Here is a 21,159-nt window from a genome sequence, read left to right as displayed (position 1 = left end):
CATGTTTTTGGTTACTGTTTCTGGATTTGGATTTGTCCATCTGAGAAATTGAATGAAATCTTGAACAAATTGGTTAAAAATCTTAAAATATGCTCACAGGTTTCAATGCATTGAAATATTGTTATGGGTTTTGCACCGACACATAGCGCTGAATGCTGAATAAACATATGGCTGTGCAAAGAGACCAGAAAGTACATGTATTTGGACATTCTAACGTCCATTTGTTTACAAAAACTCCTATCCCGAGGGGAGCAAACAGCCTGCCAATTAAAGGGTTAATAATGGCCCACCTTTGGTCTTAAACATTTAATTTAAGGACAATAAAGCTACAGAGCAAGAAGGTATGTATTGCAGGTCATGGAGTGACAGCGTTTCACCCCCCAGGGCTAACGTGCCTCTGTACATCAATCAACGTATGTGGAATACCAATAAAGACAACCATCAAAGAAGCTGTAAACAGTCAACATATATATCAAGTTATGAGACCCAAAGACTTTAGAAATTTGTGCTGCAAATGTCCTTGCAGAGTTCCAGTAATCATCACAGTAACATATTCTCGAAATCGAAGCCAAAGAGAAATCGGAGATAAACAAGCGTATCCACTAACCAAGATGGAATAATATACCAGGACTACAGCAAGCAGGCCGTCTCTTGAACCTGAGCCTTTCCCAATGATATAAGAGCTCCAAATCAGCCAGCAATCAGCACATTATACAGAACAAAACTTTCAACTAGGCTTGGACAAACCAAAGGACACTTGCAGCCAGGGGCATCTAGGACCCATCTATTGAAACCAATGGGATAGAAGTAACTAGGGGTGTGCATTATTTGCGTAATTTAGGGCCACATGTATCAAAATCAAAAGACACACAATTGATAGACGCAATGCAGAACAAATCAAAACATTCTCCCCCAGTCCAGAGATCTGGGTTAAATCCATTATTCTTTTGCTCACCATGCCACCCCAGTTTAGACCTGGCCATATGCAAATCAGTCTTGACCCTGTGCCTCATGGGAACAGTCCAGCCCGAACTGCCAAGGCAGGTCCTCCCTGGACCGGAAACAAGCATCCTAGAACCGGTTTCAGGGTTTCACCCCTCTTCAGCCAGGATAGCTTGAATCCAGTGGCACAGTGAGCCCGGGACCTACGTCTAGGCATGCCCAGCACATTTAGGGCGAGAAAGCAAAAGACACACAATTGATGGACTGCACTGGACTGTTCCCACTGGGCACAGGGTCAAGACTGATTTGCATATGGCTGGGTCCAAACTGGAATGGCATGGTGAGCAAAAAAATTATGGATTTAGGCACAGATCGCTGAACTGGGGTGAATGTATGACATTGTTCTGCATTCTGTCCATCAATAGTTCTTTTTGCATTTGTCACCCCGAGTGGGATGGGTATGGTCAGACGTGAGTCCTGTGGTCTCCATCCCACTGGAATCAAGCTAGCCTAGCTGAAGAGGGGTGAAACCCCGAAACCGGTCCTAGGATGCTTGGTTCCAGTCCAGGGAGGACCTGGCCTGGCAGTTCGGGCTGGACTGTTCCCATTGGGCACAGGGTCAAGACTGATTTGCATATGGCTGGGTCCAAACTGGAATGGCATGGTGAGAAAAAAAACGATGGATTTAAGCCCAGATCTCTGTACTGGGGTAAATGTATGACATTGTTCTGCATTCTGTCCATCAATAGTTCTTTTTACATGTATTAAAATAGCATTTTGCGATGACCAAAGAGAAGTTTTTACCAAATTGCTATTTGGTAATTGTAAAATGCGATGTATGTAATGAATCACTAAAGATTTAGCGATATTTTAAAATTACCAAATAGCGATTTGGTAAGCAGGTAATCGCTATTAGGTAATACTACTCCATTTGTTCCTATGGGCCGGCCCATAGGTGAGAATGGTTTTGCCTTAGCTAATTTTGATTAATTAATTGGTAATCGCCAATTAAGTTATGCAAAACCAAGAGTGCCCGGGGACCTAAGACCCCCCTGAAACACCTAAAAAAAATGTGCACATGTAAAGCGCACACATGCTACATGGCACTTTGAAAAATGCATTTTTTTGTGCATTTTCAATAACTGAACATGGTTACCATTGAATTGGAGTTGATGGTAATAGCACTTCCTAAATGCAAAGTTAGCATTTAGAAAATGCTTGGTACATATGCTTTGAGAATTACAAATTGTGATTCCCTATTTGTAGTCGTAATATTAGGTAATCCCAAAAAATTGGGATTAACTGAAATGCACTGCCAAAGCCTTTCATACATCTTGAAACGCTATTTTGCATTCAAAAAGCCCCAAATTTAGCAATTCGCACTGTTTACGAATGCAAAATAGGATATTACATGTGGCCCTTACTGTTGTGTAATAAAGCAAAATTAAGTATAATTATGTGAAATGCAAATCAGCAATAGTGTGAAATATTTTAGTGTGAATGTGCCCCTGTGTCAATTTTCAGTGCGAGGATGCATGGAAATAAAATCCCGCGAACAACAGCTGCTCGCGGTCTGTGGTTCCAGTTAGTTGGTGGTAATTTATTGCCATAAATCATGTTTGCTAAAAATTTTGACCATGAATAGTGCATAGTTACGCAAAGTGGAATAATGATGTAAATTCAGGAATTTCACATACCCACCGTAGAGCAAATTTCCTGAAATTATGCTGATGTAATTTAAATTTCGTTCAGGCCTTAAAGGAACCCGGTTTTAGCACAGTGGAGAGCAGAAAGCAGCCAGAGTGAAATATGTGCAATAGGTACAGTAACAGAACTCAAATACTTTAACAACAAGGAGGATCGAGTAGCTTCAAAGAGTACAATAAAACGTGGGATGGAAGTAACCCACCTCCAGCAGAGAGAAAAGAAAGCAACCAATGTAGAAGAAAACAAAGACTGTACCAGGAACCCAAGTATACCACCCACTAGGTGCACAGAAGGGACAAAGTTACTCCAGCAAGACAACAGGGGAATCCATAGTATACAGCAACCAGCAGAATGGAGCCTGTCCAACTCCCTCGATCTGGGGAATAGCATTCACTCTGGGCAACTGTGAGTTTTCTGATATCTCTGGGACTGGACTTATCGGGTCTGCAAACTCCTGGCTCGATAACACTAGACCCAAATCCTTGTGTGCAACTGAACAGGCTGCAGTTCGGTGCTGCTCCAGGCTCCACCCTCACCCATACATCAGGATGGAGGGAACAGAACCCCCAATGAAGCTAAAGGTTCCCCTCCCCCGCTTCCACCACACCATGGCTGAGAGAAAAGACCCCCACACATCTAACAGCTGTTTAAGTAGGTGGTAAATGTGCGTGGATGTAAGGACGTTCTTAGCCTCAAAAGGGGGAAGATATGTGAAATTGTTACCGGGTCCATGTGTTAGTCCCCATTCTGGGGTGAATTAATCTGAATCCCTAGATATCGTGCTAGGGTACCGTCCAGAATCGGAGATTCCTGTCCTTCGGTATCCCCGCACTTACTTCAGGGGAACTCTTAAAAAGGCCCAAAGCCCTCATCAACCTAGAACAGTAGGGGGACTAAACCTACACCAAGCAAGAGGCTAAAATGGACGCAAACAACTTAGCAACCTACAGAGTGGAAACAAACAATTTAGTTCAACCTGGAATATAGAAAGACCAAAAACTGAAGAAGGCAGTGCAGCACAATCCCAAAAAATTAGCAACCAAAAGGGAAGAATCCCAACAGCTCAGTGTAAGAAAGAGGAGAGAGCAGATCAGAAGAGTCCAGCAACTATGATGGCAAATTACCCAATTGTGAATGAAATTTAACAACTCTTGTAAATATAGGGGAAGAAACCACATGATTCATAAACAATAGGACGACTGTTGAAAGGCAGTGACTCCTAAGTTACAGATGATTAATAAGACCAACAGACTCCAGCACACTGAAGGGTAGCAAGGACCCAAACAGTGCGGAAACCAGCGGTATGAAGGGAAACCAAGATTGCATGATGTCGCCAAGCAGAAGCATCACAGATGGAGAGACACAACAACTCTAACGACCAGCTTGACAGATGCCCTCCTTAAACGTCTGACTGAAAAAAAATACAATAACTCAAGCGACAAAGCAGAAAGACCGTCAACGCGGATTACTGAGAAATTCTAAAGCTCCCAAATTGAGCATTATAAGGTGACATCGAAGAAACTGAAGATCTTGCCATTCCGTCTGGAATGCCTTCTGTTTTCCAATGAAGTGTGGTCTCAACTGACGGAAGTCATAATAATTTCTGACTGGAGCTCCGGGGTGTGGACCTGCATGAGCTATCAACGAGGATTACATTGGACCGTTAATAGAAAAGACGCGGGTCCGTGTGAGCAAGTGGCATTCGGACTGGAGCTATCAGCACCACAGGGCGCGGACAGCGCCTGGTCCCGCGCTCGCGCCTGAGCACGGATTGTCTTGCTGGCCCCGGGGAGAGGACGGGAGGTTGTTTACAGTCGCGTGCCTGCACAGCCCTACTTGGGATTCAGGGATGGTCTGAGCGTGAGATTTGTTATTTGCAAATGTGCCGCGGGGTCTGGAAGCCGCCGAGAAGCCCGCACACACCCGTGAGCTATATGGATTCCATCTGAAGGTCGCCCGTTTTAACACGCTGGGATAGCAGGCGTCGTGAGATTTTTGTTAATTTGGGGAATTTACGCTGAAAAAACATGTTTCGGCATTCATATCTGCGCATTTTACATTTTTTCGGGCATTTGATCTAATATCTCAGGATAAGAATGGTGAGTTTAGCATAATTCAGTGTCTGCAAGTTTGTGAAAGCATGATTTTTTTTTATAGAAAAACATAGCGTGTCGCTAACTTTATGGGGTCGGGCTACATTTCGTTATATTTTTAAGTCCTCGCTCTCTCTGTCTCCCTTTTAGAGTCCTTCCCTATGTCTTGGAGTCTCTCTCTCGATTTCTCTCCTTTTACATTAACAACTCTCTCTCCTATTATGTTTTTCTTAGTGTCTCTGCCTTCCTTCTTTATATGTCGGGTTCGCTTGTCTTTGTCCGTGGTCTCTGTCTGTCTCTGTATGTATCTGCCATCTCTTTCTGCTTCTGCCTTGACCTCTCTTGTCTCCCATCCTCTCCCTTACGCTCTGTCTCCCTTTCTGCCTCTGTCTGTCTCTGTCCACAATTCTCTGTCTCTTTTCCTCTGCTTCTGAGGTGCCTTGTTCTGTCTTTGCCTCTCTCGGTCTATCTCTTGTGTTTCTGGCTGTAATGTTTGTCTCTCTGCTGCTCTATGTCTGTTTCTGTCTTTCGTTAGTCTTCCCCCCTCCCCTCCCTCTTTATTTTTCTCTCTGTTCTTGTCAGTCTCTGTCGCCCTCACTGTATAACTGTATCTCTGTCTCTTTTCACGTCTATTTCTATATCTTCCAGCCTCTACCTTTCTCCCTCTTATCTCTCTGCTACAGCTTTATCCCTGCCTTAGCTGTCCCATTGTTTCTGCTTCTCCGCTCCCTCGCTGTCTTTCCATTTGTGTTCCTATCAGTTTATGCCCACCTCTGTGTGTCTTATCTTTCACAACAAGGGCCACTGGAATTATGCAGCAAGAGAGCAACATATTATGTGGCTGGGATACTAAATTATGTGGCAAAAACATGCAAATTATGCAGCATAATGCGGCACATTTTGTAATAGTATTGCTTTATTATTTTGACCTTTTTACAGGTTAATACTTTCTGGGCACTTCATCAGTTTCACTTTAACACCCAAATACAGCAAAAGTCAACTCAAAGATGACTAATCAAACTTTCTGAAGGGCAACCCAATGCGAGACAACAGGTGTCGCTCCCTTTTTCGTAACTTTTGATCCCTTTCAGCTAGAAAGACTTTTGTGTTGACAAATGCACAATTTTGCAGAAAATCCCCTTTGGTATTGCTTTGTTCGCCCTAAGTTGGCAGGGTGATCCCAGACATAGGTCCCTTGCTCACTTTGCCACTGGATTCAAGATAGCCTGGCTGATGAGGGTTATGAACCCGAAACCGGTCCCAGGATGCTTGTTTCCGGTCCAGGGAAGACATGGCTTGGCAGTTCGAGCTGGACTGTTCCCATGAAGCACAGGGTCAGACTGATTTGCATATGGCCATGTCTGAACTGGGGTGGTGGAGTGAGCTAAAGAATGATGATGGATTCAACCCAGATCAGTTGACTGGGGGTGAGTGTTTGATATGCTCAAACGCTCTGTCCCCATCATCTCCTTTGGTATCGCTTTGTGGCCACAGCATGGCATAGTACAAGTGTCACCTCTCTGTCTCTTTCTGCACCTCTTCTTTCTTTGTTTAATCCTTGTGAGAAAATGTGTACGCGTTTTATCCTCTCTTCATTTCTGGTATTGCTAATAAACTTGTCTCCATGCCAGGCTTAAATCTGTCAGTGGTCAGATTTCACCATTCTTCGACTAAATTCTCCCTACTATATCCAGCTCGTGAATTTCTCAATGTAAAGCAGGGGCCAAGTGAGTGTCAATAGTCAGCGATTCCTTCCTATATCCAGCTCGTGAATTTCTCAATGTAAAGCAGGGGCCAAGTGAATGTCAATAGTGAGCGATTCCTTCCTATATCCAGCTCGTGAATTTCTCAATGTAAAGCAGGGGCCAAGTGAATGTCAAAAGTCAGCGATTCCTTCCTATATCCAGCTCGTGAATTTCTCAATGTAAAGCAGGGACCAAGTGAATGCCAATAGTCAGCGATTCCTTCCTATATCCAGCTCGTGAATTTCTCAATGTAAAGCAGGGGCCAAGTGAGTGTCAATAGTCAGCGATTCCTTCCTATATCCAGCTCGTGAATTTCTCAATGTAAAGCAGGAACCAAGTGAGTGTCAATAGTCAGCGATTCCTTCCTATATCCAGCTCGTGAATTTCTCAATGTAAAGCAGGAACCAAGTGAGTGTCAATAGTCAGCGATTCCTTCCTATATCCAGCTCGTGAATTTCTCAATGTAAAGCAGGGGCCAAGTGAGTGTCAATAGTCAGCGATTCCTTCCTATATCCAGCTCGTGAATTTCTCAATGTAAAGCAGGGGCCAAGTGAGTGTCAATAGTCAGCGATTCCTTCCTATATCCAGCTCGTGAATTTCTCAATGTAAAGCAGGGGCCAAGTGAGTGTCAATAGTCAGCGATTCCTTCCTATATCCAGCTCGTGAATTTCTCAATGTAAAGCAGGGGCCAAGTGAGTGTCAATAGTCAGCGATTCCTTACTATATCCAGCTCGTGAATTTCTCAATGTAAAGCAGGGGCCAAGTGAATGTCAAAAGTCAGCGATTCCTTACTATATCCAGCTCGTGAATTTCTCAATGTAAAGCAGGGGCCAAGTGAGTGTCAATAGTCAGCGATTCCTTACTATATCCAGCTCGTGAATTTCTCAATGTAAAGCAGGGGCCAAGTGAGTGTCAATAGTCAGCGATTCCTTCCTATATCCAGCTCGTGAATTTCTCAATGTAAAGCAGGGACCAAGTGAATGTCAAAAGTCAGCGATTCCTTACTATATCCAGCTCGTGAATTTCTCAATGTAAAGCAGGGACCAAGTGAATGCCAATAGTCAACGATTTGTGGTTTAATTAAACGCTGTCTGGATATGGCAGTGTCCCCGTTAAGTTTTAAGAGGCTTTAAAAAAACAATATGCACGTTCACTAAAAAATGAGTGTGCACGGGGTAAGAATATGTTTTTCCTCTGACTGTACCTTACTACCAGGGCCCCATCCTCTGATTGTTCTAATATATTTTGCAGTATGGATTCATAAACACGTGTCTGAAGTCGCTGATAGTCGAAAAATATGGCGAGGAGACGTGGGAAGAGCTGAGGTAATCAATCAAACTAACTTACATTTGTAAATTACTACATGCATCTATCTGCACGCGTCACTACCTTGCTAAAGGCATCAACAAACAAAAAAACAAAGTATGTAGCATAAAGTTGATTGAAATGCCAAAGAAACCGTAGCCAGAAAAAAAGCTGTACTAAAGTTCAAAAAAGCTCAATTCAGGAGAAGTTGCTCTTTTTTGTGCTTGTTTTAATTTCATTTCCAGGTTGCTTTTCTGGCAAAATGCATTGAGCTGTAGATTTGATGTATACTGTTTTCTTGTGTGTGTTGTACTGCAAGTATATATCTGTGCGTCATGAGTAGGAAAGATGTAAAAGAAGTATGAACAAGGTTTAGCCGGTTGGGAAGTGACGTAGAAAATGGTTTTAATGGCGGTGTGGAAAAACTGCGACATTTTTCAAAGAAATTGGCATGTTTTTCACGGAATTACATGTATTTTGTGAAAAATATCTCTTGTATCTCGATTCACTTTTCTCAATGAGGGGAAAACTATTACAAAAAAATCGCACAAGAAAACCCTCATGAGAAACCCGCAGAAGTTTGGTTCGATGAGAAAATGTCCCAATGAAAGAAAAATGTTTTTGAGAGAGTCAGTTTCTACTCAAACCAGTCTCGAATGGTGAGGAAAACATGCACAATTATTCAGTATGCGAAATGATCAAAATTCTGCACAGTTTGTGTAATGCGAATGTCTGGAATTACACGTGATCTCGCCACATAACAAAAATTCCCCACCTATCTAATTTATTAAAGCTTTCTACCTGTCTGGGACAGAGTTTGACTCTTACACAGGTTTGGGTTGGGACAAAAAGCAGCCTGTGGCACCTGTAGTAGCAAAGGCCCCCATTCAAAAATCACAATTTAAGACTGTTTGCAATGCACTTCATCCAGATGGCACAATTATAAGAACATTTGTGGGAAGTGATGCATTTTTAAATACAATGGGCCTGTGACATTATGCAAAACTCCATGAAATTATAAGTAATGCACCTATTTTCCATTTTTACTGATGTTTACAGATAATTACATACAGGAAACCATCTACGTGCATGTCTTTATTTATTTTTAAATATGGACAAAAAACGGGAAGAGATATTTTTGAATGATTCTCTCTGCTGTCAGCTAATACTGTCAGGCTAGTAGCTGTACAGACTGACAGGGTGGTTAAAAAAACTGGTGAGATGATTGTGTGTGAGCTACAATGCTCCTTTATTGATGATTGTATTGGTGTATCCTATATGCGTATGTGTAGCAGGTTAGCCCATCAAGCATTCAAGAACAAATATACATTCACTGGTTAAATACATGCAGAAATATACTTATTGCAGCTTCATTTTTCACAAAACCCAAGATAAAAATGGAAGGATTAAAAAAAAAAAGAAGGAAAGGAAAATAACATAAAACTGAGAGCCACAGTTATAAGGTATCCCTGAAGGCGCTTATGTAGTAAAGAGGTTAGGGTTAAATGAGCTGTAAATGGTGCTTTTAAGGCACTCTATTGAGCTTGCTCAGCCTCAGAGCACATGCATGTTCAGGCTAGGATGTGTCACTTTCCTCCAGCCTGCTTGCCTCGCTGCTGGCATCTCTGGCGCCTTTACCACAGCACCCCCACCACCACCAGCTGCTCTGTTCATTTGCTCCAAATTTACAGTAGAAATACAGACACCATCACGAGGAGAACCAGCCACAGTCACAAATCGGTCACAAATTGGGTCAAAAAAGAACAGAATCACCTTTTAGACTAGACCATCTGAACAGCTCACAAATGCAACCTTCTTGCATGGTTGCACACAAATAGGCACACACTCACATCCATGCCCACACTACATTGACTCATGTAGTAAGGTAGGCCCAGGGGAGAGAAACATTGGCCATAGAGCAAGACACAACATTGTGCGCACCCCTTGCTATTAATCCTTAGTGGAAAACAGGGGTGCTCCCGATCTGCTAAAATAGGAATCTGGAGAAATAATATATAACAAACAACAGTGTTTCACTGTAGACTTATTTACAAAAATAATACCTAATCAGTTGGTGTATGCAGCTTCTATCCACAGTTGAAACAATAATACAAATATGCAATAAAAAATTTAGAATATTGGTCCATCATACCTTGATAAATCACAGCCAGGGAAATCTCTTCATCATGTTTTTCCAATGATGGAACTTTCCCTATAGCAGTAGAGGCGGGCTCGTTATCAAGTGCCGACCCCAATGGAAGAGAGTGATCCCATAACACAGTGGTTGTATCCTCTGTTTGTCCCATCATTTCTATGGGTGCCTGTTCTTTTACGGACAGTCATCGGACCGATATCCAAATTGCCACTAACATCCTCCTCAAGCTGCATACTACTCAGATCGCTGCCGCCACTACCTGGTGATTCACCGCCTGAGCGTGTTCTAGAGCCCACATCAACATCATCGTCTGACAAATCAGAGGGGTCAGACATTGAAATTTCTTTTCCCCCAGAGCCACTTTCTTTCCCGACATCCTGTGGATTATCAGAAGAGTTTGCCCCTCCCCCGATAGCCTTTGATGTTCCTCCACCTGCAGATAAACTCAGAGGAAGTCCCGATTGTACATCAATTATTGGTTTCAGGGGCTCGGTATGTCGCTTGGAGCTGTCATTAATGTTTCCAAGTTATGGGGAGGCTATACTTCGGATATCGCCCGAGATCCTTCCACTCTGGTTTCTCGTTATTAAGATTTCACTTACAACCTCGACTGGCAATTTTGGACCTTCAGATCTTATACCATTAGTTTTGGAATACATAGAATCCCTCGTGGGACGGAATTAAAACCACAAATTATTAATTGTTTGCTAAATGGACAGAGCCTTGAAAAAGTCGCAGGATACTGTTCCCTTGGCGACGAAACACATGTTGGCTATGCTTGTCCGAAGAAGTCTTTCAGTCTGAAGGAATACCATTTTTTTTTTAAACGAGTGAAAATCCACATTTGTTTGAAGATATTTTATGCTTAATGTCATGCATTTATTCTATTTGAAATTTACTGCTTAACGTGTGCTGGGGATCTGTCAAATGTTGTATATGTATTTTGTGGTCATCACGTCACAAAATTTTGAGGAGATTAGTGGTTCTCCCCTCCCTACTAGCACCGTCATAAAGATATAGTTATTCTTTGGAAACAAATTAGTGTAACTCTCTCAAGGTGCCATTTTACCTACAAATACCACTGCTGCCATCTTTGAAATTTTCTTTCCCGACATCCTGTGGATTATTATCAGAAGAGTTTGCCCCTCCCCCGATAGCCTTTGATGTTCCTCCACCTGCAGATAAACTCAGAGGAAGTCCCGATTGTACATCAATTATTGGTGTCAGGGGCTCGGTATGCCACTTGGAGCTGTCATTAATGTTTCCAAGGTAGTTCAGTTCAGTTCATTTATTTGTTTCGAAGGTTAAAAACCATCATGAAAATACATAATAATCATAATATGTAATCACAAAAAGAACATTCTGAGCAACGTAACAATTGTTAAAAAGTAGACAGAGAAAAAGTTATCCAATAAAAAAGTTAGGTTATTGTAAAAGATAAAAACCTGTGAGCAACAGTGATACAAGACCCCGTATTATAATAATATTTCCCGTACCTCCCTAACCCACCCTTCGTCATTCCCTTGTGTTTCTCAATTTAAAAGCAATTTTGAGGAAACTTATAACAGCGAATAAGGTTCGCGTTTCAGCGGCTCTTTGCAAGAACAATAAGGCAGGTTTAGCATGGATAATATTTGAGTCCTTTAAGACATCCACTAAAAATCTTTGGCGCGGTGTTTTATAAAAAGGACACAATAATACAAAATGAAGGGTGTCCTGCGGAGACCTATTGTCGCAGCCGCAGGCACCCTTCTGCTCAATTGTTTGAGTAAAACCTGATGGATAAGCTAAAATATGATGCAACAAATTGAACCTAAAACGAGTCATTAAAAACCTCTCGTGCTGACTGTACAATAAAAAGAGGTATGGTTCCATGCCAGCTTGATTAGAGACAAGGGAGTGGGCAACTGCCGAGGATTTAGCTAAATCCAACTCCTTCCTCCTGCCATTAAATTTGTCCAATAATAAGCTTTGAACGTAGTGTCTGGAGTATATGTCCACCCTGGAGGGGTCCAGGAATAGCATTTGTTCATCAATATCCCCCAGAGTGTCTTTAACATATTTCAGCCATGGGATTTGAAGGCATTTCTCTTTCGACAAGCAATCCTGGATGATCTGTCTGGATAGTCCTGCATTTGGATTTGTCCAAATTTTGAGCCAGGCCAGTATAGGTCTCAGTCTGATAATGTCAGCAATATATGTGATTCCCAGCTCTTCATGAGTAATTGCTGCAGTGATGCTCGGCGGAAGTTTTAACAGTTTTTTTAAAAAAAATTTGTCTTCCTCACTTTGAATTAGTTGTGCCTCTCTGCAGCCCCACACTTCTGCTCCGTAGATGGTCTTGGAAATACTAACTGATCTATACAAAGTCATCACCTGTTCTGGTGACCAACGACCCATTCGACGTGCAAAGCTCAGTATAGCCCCATTAGCTGACACTAGTCTCCTTGCCCTCTCCTCAATCAGCGGGACAAAGTTTAACTTATCGTCAAATAAAAGGCCCAGGTATGGGAATGTTTTAACAGTGTCCAGGACCTGATCCCCCAGTTTGAATACAAATTTCTTTCGTGGTTTCTTCCCCGCTATCATAATGAATGATTTTTTCATGTTGACAGAGAGATCCAAATTCCTCATGAAATCCGCGAAACCCTTGATTAAAAGTTGCAGACCAACAGCTGTTCGGGCTAGGAGCACCGCGTCATCGGCGTACAAAAGTACTGGCAGATGACGCGTGCCCACCTTAGGGCAGTCAGTTCCCAGTGCAACGAGGTCATTCTCCAGGCCATTTATGTAGAGGGAGAACAAGAATGGCGCCAGGATACACCCCTGCCTCACCCCGCCCGAGCACGGGAAGGGATCAGTGCTCACCCCCCCCGCACTGTAGCGGACCTTGGCAGTGGTGTTCCAATGTAGCTCCCTTAAGATGTTAATGAGATCCGGGTCAATGCCTAGGTTAGACATAAGTATCCAGAGTTTGGCTCTGTTGACATTGTCAAAAGCTGCTGCTAAGTCCATAAACCCCATATACATGGTGCCTTCAGACGTCTTGGTATACTTAGCAGTGATCAGGTATAGGTTAAGGCATTGGTCGGTGGTTGACCTGCCTGTTCTGAACCCATACTGGGTGTCCACCAGGGTGTTATTGGTGTCAGTCCAATCTATTAGTCGATTGAGGAGTGCCCTTCCTAGTACCTTGGCGGAGACGTCAATGAGCGAGATTGGTCGATAACACTGCGGGCTGTCCCTACAGCCTTTTTTGTAGATAGGGACAATCACCGCAGTGGACCATGATCTCGGCAGACCCGTTTTAATTGCTGCATTCAAGACTCTTGTTACCATTGGGACCCATAGCTCAGTGTTGCTAAGAAAAAGATCCGGGGGGGTCCCGTCCGGGCCCGGGGCTTTGTTGCGTGTTAGACCTAAAATTGCTTTGCGAACTTCATCCAAAGATAGTTCAAATTTATCTGCCCTTGGTCCCCTCCATATTCCATCACCAGTGTCCATCTCCTGTTGATTATACAGGGATTTGAAATGAGCAATCCAGTGTTCTGGTAAGATGTTAGAGCTGATGACTGGAGAGTTTGAGTCGTGGAAGCAAGGTCTACTTATAATTTTCCAGAACTGGGCATAATCTTTGTTCTCACCAGCCTCCCTTATGTCTGCCCATACTTCTTTTTGAAGGGTCCCTTTCCTGATCTTTAATTGATTTTTGTAGTTTTTTCTGCAGCGAGCAATTTCTACCTTGTCCCTTGGGGTTTTTTTCAGGCTCAGGTTTAGATCTCTTAGCGCTTTGGAACAGGTAGAATCAAACCATCTTGGCGTAGATGACTGCATTGCGGGCTTCTTGGTTGTTAGGAGTCTCTCGATTATTTTAGTCAAGTTCTCAAACGCCTCTACTACTCCTTTGTCCTCTGAGGTGTGTTCTAAACAGGTCTCTATGTGGGCTTTCCCTTCATCCACTAATTTGACATAAAATTCCTGGGGGTTGATCACTGACCACCTTAAGCGTCTTCCTTGGTCTACTGGTTGAATTTCAGATTGGTGAATCAACCCTGGGTCTTTTTTAGTTAAATCATTCCCTTTGAGTTCTATTATAATGGGATTATGATCACTGAAGGGGCTCCACTCTGTCCAGGTATTTAAGATCTGATCTCTTGCGCTAGCTGAGAACGTTATGTAATCTATTATAGACCCCCCCCCTCTGCCCTTAAATGTTGGTGTTAGGGATTCGCCTACATTGAGAGCAGCTAAGTCCATGACATGACTGAGGGCAAAGTCTTCTAATAACTTCATCAAAGTTGTTCCCTCTTTGCAATGAGAAAAATGGGGGCCCTTTTCTAATGGGCAAGCTGACCAGTCAGGGGTTGGAGGGAGTAATTTGGGGCATAAATGACAATTAAAATCACCCATTAACAGAACAGTTGGTTCTGGCCCCTTCGTCCTTTGCTCTAGTTCCTCACTTAGTCTACCTTCCAGCTCCGCTAATATTGGGAATTTCCCTTCCACTGGGCCGGAGTTATAAAAGTTTACTAACAGTAGACTCTCCCCCTTGTGGAGAAGTCTAACTGTTTGTATGTTGTCTGAGGAACAATCTGGGTAAGACCAGGTACCTTTCAGGTCTAAGTCCACATAAACTACTAGGCCTCCTCTTGCCCTACCCGAGTTTGTTCCTTGTGCGGGTCTAAAAAAACACTTGTAGCCCTCCAATTGACATGGGCCTGAATCCTTTGCCCAAGTTTCTTGGAGTGCTATGACATGGAAGGATTTTATAAATTCTACCCATTCCTTACTTTTAAATTTGACTTCCAACCCTGCAATATTCCAAGAAAGGATGGTCAAACCCTCCATCTTGTCCTTGCCTTTTGTTGTGGGAGTCAAAGTTAAACTGTCCTCCCCAGCTATAGGTAGATCGATATTGGGTGAATTGGTTCCCCTCTGCCTCCGAGGTGAGTCCAATCTCCCAGATTGGGTACTTTCCTCAGTCCCACATGTGCCCCATGAGTCTAGGCCAGAGCAACCACTGGTAGCCAGGCTTACTACACTAGTGATTTCTGTGGGTGTGAGTCAATCAATATCTTCTAATGATTGAAATGGGGCAAATCTATTTGTCCATTGTACGCGATCTCTGGGGGGATAGGGCTGTTCAGGGCGGCTTGCTAGTCTTGGTCTATGTGGGCGCTGCGCTCTAACCCGCGTCCACCCTCCCTCGTCACCCCCATAATTATTATTCCTGGATCTAGGGTAAAAATACCCGAGTGGGAGTGCACAAATGGTACTTGTTTGGTTCCTATTGGAGTTCTTCAGAATGTACTCAACCAGACTAGTGTCCGTGAAGTGTGCAACTATGCAATCACCTCTAATGTCTTTATTCCTTCCCCCAATCCAGCTTGCCCTTCTTACACTTGCTATCTCTCCTCTCTCCCCCATGCTTAAGGGTCTATGGATATTCAGCCACTTGGAAATTTTGGTGAGCAGTTGATAATGGGTTTCTCTCTCATTAGGCCTAATTTCCGGGACCCCTGCAAAAATAACTACAAAAGGACACTCCTCGGGGGGGAGATCTATGTGTGGAGCGTTGTTGTTATAAAAGGGATCAGGGTCTGTATAACAGTTATTATAATTCCCTTCCCTCTGGGTACGATCGTCCTGTCTCCATTGCATTAAAGGTTGAGGGATCGGTTTCTCTCTTTGTGTATTACTTACACCTTGATTGTGTCTTCCTCTGGAGTTATCATTAGTAACCCCTTTGGGGTTTTGGGCAATTTTGGGGGCCTCATGAACCTGGACTATTTCTTGATGGGAGTGACTAACACAATTGTTATTTTGTGCTCTCTTTGAGTCTGCCTTATCATTTGTGGTTACCTCAGTTGATTGGGGTGGAGCAAGTGGAGTTTTAGTAAGTGTGTGCTCTAGGGCTTTAGATAGTTTGGTGAGCTCACACATTATTTTATCCACCTTACTTATGATAGGCTTTAATTGTGTCGTGATGAAAGATTCTAGCTGTATTTTCAAATCCAAAACTACCGTGTCAATCCACCCTGGTGGTGCGGATTCTACTTGAGAGTCATTTGCTGCTATTGTGTGCTCTTGGGTACATGATAGAGAATTGTCTCTTGGTAGTTCTTTCCACTGTCTCTGATATCCCTTATTTCTCCCCAATCGCTTCCTTTTTTTCCTAATGGTCATGTCATTAAGCTCAGAGGTTTCTAAGCCTGCGGTTAGTGCACAGGGGACGTCCTCTATATCATTGGTTGTTTGGGATACACTACCCTGAGTATTTGGGCTATCTACTATTAAGACATCTCTAGAGGGTGTTTGAATGATGGCGTTAAGGTTAGGCGAGGAGGATAAACTCCTTTCCATGCGTTCAATTTCGCCAGTCACTTTCTTTAGCATTAAGTCGATTGCAGTTGGTTTCTTCCCACTTGCAAGGGCGCCCTCCTTTGTAGTTTCCCCCCGAGTTGGTTTAGGGGTGGGTTTTTTGTTTGATTTAATCCCAGCAGAGCGAGTGTTGGGATGAGTAGACATAATTCCCCTAAGGTCAAGGGTAAAACTGCTGTTTTTCAAAGGGATTCAGTACCCTGTCCAACTTCCCTGCGCAAACAGGTAATGCAATACCTGGGTCTATTCTCCGATGCAAGCGCTGGGGCCAAGGGGGGTTGCCCGTCCCGTCCCTCGTCGTCCCCGGACGGCCACAGACGGCCCGCCCTCTGCCCGGGCTCCGCCCGGCGCCGTCCGCGCGCGTCCGCGACGCGGAGGGATCTGTCTGTTTTTAAGCGCCTCCGTTCGCGCCAAGCAGGAAGTGGGCGGCGATCTCCCAGGGCAGGCTGGGAGCTGTAGTCTCGACCCCGCTCCGCGGCCGAGCGATGTCAGCTGCTTGCCGTCGGGGGAGACCACAGCGTCAGGAGCCCAGCCGCGCCCGATTGCCCAGTGAAGTCGGTGAAGCAAGGAGAGGCAAGAAGATCAGGTAGACTGCGAGCCCCCTCGCAGCGCGTCCCCACCGGTCTGGTCTTTAGCGTTCCCGCTCCTCTGTTGGTGCTGTCCGCCTTTAAGCGCCTCCGTTCGCGCCAAGCAGGAAGTGGGCGGCGATCTCCCAGGGCAGGCTGGGAGCTGTAGTCTCGACCCCGCTCCGCGGCCGAGCGATGTCAGCTGCTCGCCGTCGGGGGAGACCACAGCGTCAGGAGCCCAGCCGCGCCCGATTGCCCAGTGAAGTCGGTGAAGCAAGGAGAGGCAAGAAGATCAGGTAGACTGCGAGCCCCCTCGCAGCGCGTCCCCACCGGTCTGGTCTTTAGCGTTCCCGCTCCTCTGTTGGTGCTGTCCGCCTTTAAGCGCCTCCGTTCGCGCCAAGCAGGAAGTGGGCGGCGATCTCCCAGGGCAGGCTGGGAGCTGTAGTCTCGACCCCGCTCCGCGGCCGAGCGATGTCAGCTGCTCGCCGTCGGGGGAGACCACAGCGTCAGGAGCCCAGCCGCGCCCGATTGCCCAGTGAAGTCGGTGAAGCAAGGAGAGGCAAGAAGATCAGGTAGACTGCGAGCCCCCTCGCAGCGCGTCCCCACCGGTCTGGTCTTTAGCGTTCCCGCTCCTCTGTTGGTGCTGTCCGCCTTTAAGCGCCTCCGTTCGCGCCAAGCAGGAAGTGGGCGGCGATCTCCAAGGTATGGGGAGGCTATACTTTGATTTTCACCAATCCCGTCATATTTTCTGTCCCTCCCCTTTCTTGGAGTTCCAATTGGGTTTGCTTTGATTGGGCTTCTCCGATAGTCTCTGACCCTCCTGAGCGCAACTGTCAGCCGGCAACATTTTTGCCAAAGAGCAATTGCTACTCTGAGCTTGTAAGAATACCTCAGGCTGTTTCCAATCTGCATGTATTGATTCCTGAGAAAGCACTGATTTCCTGCTGTTGGCGGGCATAAACAACACAGGGATTTTTTTCCTCCCCCCTTCTCACCTCCATGCAGTTTGTCAGCTTTTCCGGGTGCTCCATATTGCAAGCCCGCACCATTGCGCTGCACTCCGAGCCCAGAGCCACTTCTGCCTAGTCTAGCCACATCTGAGGCTGCACACAATTTTCCTCCACTGGCCGAACCTAGACAAGGCAGCAGTACTGGAAGGATTGAATCTAGAACTGGCATCATGGCTTACTCCATTGATTGTATGTGGGGATTTTAACATTCATTTGGGTTGCCAACAATCTTAGTTGATCTACAGCAATTACAAGGGGAGAAAACCTAAGGTTTTTAGGGCACTGCAGCGTTATTGGTTGACCACGGACTTGTGGATGTGTGGCACACTTTGAAGTATCCAGATCCAGGATTCACATTTTATTCACATCCACACAATAAACTGGGGCACTTACATCTGGGGCTAAAATTAGATGTGGCCACGGATCACAGCTGATCATGGCCCGCTTTTGTGGGATATTCTGGCCATTAGCAGAATCATACTTTGACAGGAAGCTTCTGCTGGATACCCAGTTTTTGAATCATATTAAAACCTGGTTAGGGCAGATCCTCGGCATAAATAGAGAGTCAACCTCTAGGGCTATAGTTTGGGATGCCTTAAATGCTGGGTTTACGGGGGAAACCCTCAGCTATGGACTCTTCCGACAGAGACAACTTAAACTCGAAATGCAAGTACGTTTGGAAGATCTTAGAAGGGCGTAAGAGAGACTTATCCAAGGGATATCCGCTGGGGCTGTTTTAAATCCATTACAAATTGCGATAGCCCACCGTAAGACTAAAATTAACCTGGTTTGGGGTAAGGAGATCACTAGTAAATATAAGCTGTTCAGAGAAGAGATTTATGAATATGGTGAAACTACAGGGCGATGTCTGGCACAAAGGTTACGCTCTAAAGAAGCAGCACCGTGAATTAATACTATGATTGGTTCAGGGGGAGGATAGTGGAAACAAATGACAGCATTTTTGATGGATTCCGTGCATTTTATGAGGAGCTATATACCAAGAGCAATTTCGATGGTCGAACGGGGGAGGGGCTGTTACAAATTCTAAATACTGAAGTGCTAGGTAAGGAAGAACAGAAAATATTGGATACCCCCATCACGGTGGAGGAGCTAGAAGTTGCAATCTACGCATTAGCCAGTGGTAAGGCTGCGGTCTCAGATAAGCTCCCGCTGGAAGTTTACAAAACCTTTTTCCAGGAGTTAAAATCCGATATGTTGGCTACTCTACAAGAAGCACAGTGTGGAAATGCTCCACCCCCTTGGAGTGAGGCAAATATTATTGTTTTTTTTTTTAAAAGACAAGCCCCAGGCTTTACCGAGCTCTTATAGATAGATATCCCTACTAAATTGCGATGGGAAAATCTATGCCAAAATTCTGGCAACAAGATTGGCATGGGTTATTACTCCTTTGGTCTCTATTTACCAGCATAGCTTTATCCTAGTCAGGGGCACGGTCAATCATATTAATAGGGTAGTTACCCTGCTGGATCTAGCAAAGGTGCAACATACTACTATGGGTTAGAAGCTGAAAAGGCATTTGACCGTGTCTCCTGGGGATTTTTATGGGCGGTATTACTTAGGTTGGGGTTCGGGTCAGGTTTTTTTAAGGCTATTCAAATCATGTACAAATCTCCTACTGCCAGGATATGTATAATGGGGAAGGAGTCCAAGTCTGTCTGTATAACGAGGGGGACAAGGCAGGGCTGTCCGTGCTCCCCGCTCCTTTTGGCTTTGCATATCAATCCTTTTATAACTATGTTGGAAAGCAGTAATAAGATCAGCTCTGTAATATACGGGCAGCACCAGTTCCGGGTGTAGGCTTATGCGGATGACATAGCGGTGGTGACCTCAGATCCGGGTGCAGCCATCCCTGAGATAGAACAGCTTGCTAATAAATTTGGTACCGTATCAGGGTATAAACTCAACCCGACTAAAACACAGATGATCTGTGCCAATAACGACTATCAAGGTGACCCATGGGTAACTGATGAGGTTACATACTTGGGGGTTAAAATCATGGTGTGTCTGAAGGAACTGGTTGAGACTAACTGGGGCTCTATACTTGCTGGAACTAAGCAAGAATTAGAGCGTGTGGAATGTCTGCATTTGTCATTGGTGGGAGGTGAAATGTCCTTAAAATGAGGGTTCTACCCAAAGTTTTGTATTTCTTTAGAGCAATACGGGTAATGATGCAAAGTTTACATTCTACATGAGCAAAATGTATTTGGGGGCAGGGCAAATCTCACAGACCACTCAAATACATGACACTACCTCATAAGCGTGGATGGTGGTCAGTCCCTAATTTTACATTTTAATATTTCGCGTGTATTTTACAAAATATGCACATTTTGTTAACAGGGGAGGAGGTGGGTAATGATGCTGAAGCACCGTCAATATATCACATGCTACTCGGGGCAACAGCTAAGAACTGTTTGTTTAGGATTTTGTAACCAAGTTACTATAATAAAAACAGGTATAAAGCTTTGGTAATCGCATTTAAAGTTTGGAAGGCGGTTCGGAGTAGCCTTCAAAGCAAGGGGTATGTTTTTATACACCTACGGATGCTTCAGCTTTATTACTTGCTGTCTTTTGGGACCTGACAATGGATAGATGGAGATCCAAGGGAATAAAGCAAATTGGTGACTTTTATGATAATGGAGATCTCTCCTCTTTTTCATCTCTAACTGAAAAACATGCATTGGGAAAAAACAACTTTTTAAAATATTTACAAGTCAGGGACTTTCTATATAGAAGTATAGAAGTCAGAAGCTGAAAGGGGTAGAAATTAATCCTCTGGTTGAGGCTATAAGGTGCATAGCCAAGATAGGTGTATTATACAATTGCTTGTTAGATACACAGCAGAACGATTTAATGGCCCAAAATCTTAAATGGAGCAATCAGCTGGGGCGGCACGGTGAATTTCTGGAGCCCGCTATAGATATGGCTGAAAGAATCTTGGTATCTGCCAAGCTAAAAGCACAACATTATGAGACGATATTCAGTCTGTATTATACTGCAGCAAAAAAGCTAAAATGGGGGGGGGGGGGTATGAACGAGGGGAAATGCTTTCGTAGTGGGGCTGAGGAGGCTGACATAGTACATCTCTTCTATGCATGCACCCACCTAGCACAATTGTTGAGACACATTGAAGGGTTTATGACGGAGATTACGGAGAGTGGTATTAATATTTCATCTGAAGTAATGCTATTAGGGATGAGGACACCTCCTTACAGGGGAAGGGGCTCCATAAATTCC

The 21,159-nt window shown here is 44.4% G+C and overlaps 1 protein-coding gene across 1 annotated transcript in view; it reads left to right on the top strand.

Moving 5' to 3' along the window:
- The first annotated feature begins 4,404 nt into the window (after nucleotides 1-4,404).
- The window catches only part of LOC146785394 (guanylate cyclase soluble subunit beta-2-like), a 579,800-nt gene continuing 563,045 nt past the window's right edge, over nucleotides 4,405-21,159 (top strand). Inside the window, exons 1-2 of the mRNA XM_085632898.1 lie at nucleotides 4,405-4,748; nucleotides 7,739-7,812. Coding sequence (XP_085489024.1) covers nucleotides 4,746-4,748; nucleotides 7,739-7,812 — 77 coding nt within the window. The 5' untranslated portion in view covers nucleotides 4,405-4,745. The remainder of the gene's footprint in view (nucleotides 4,749-7,738; nucleotides 7,813-21,159) is intronic.

This window comes from Triturus cristatus, chromosome 11 (genome assembly GCF_964204655.1).
Source record: "Triturus cristatus chromosome 11, aTriCri1.1, whole genome shotgun sequence".
NCBI classification, from domain to species: domain Eukaryota; kingdom Metazoa; phylum Chordata; class Amphibia; order Caudata; family Salamandridae; genus Triturus; species Triturus cristatus.
This window is presented reverse-complemented; position numbering and strand designations above follow the sequence as displayed.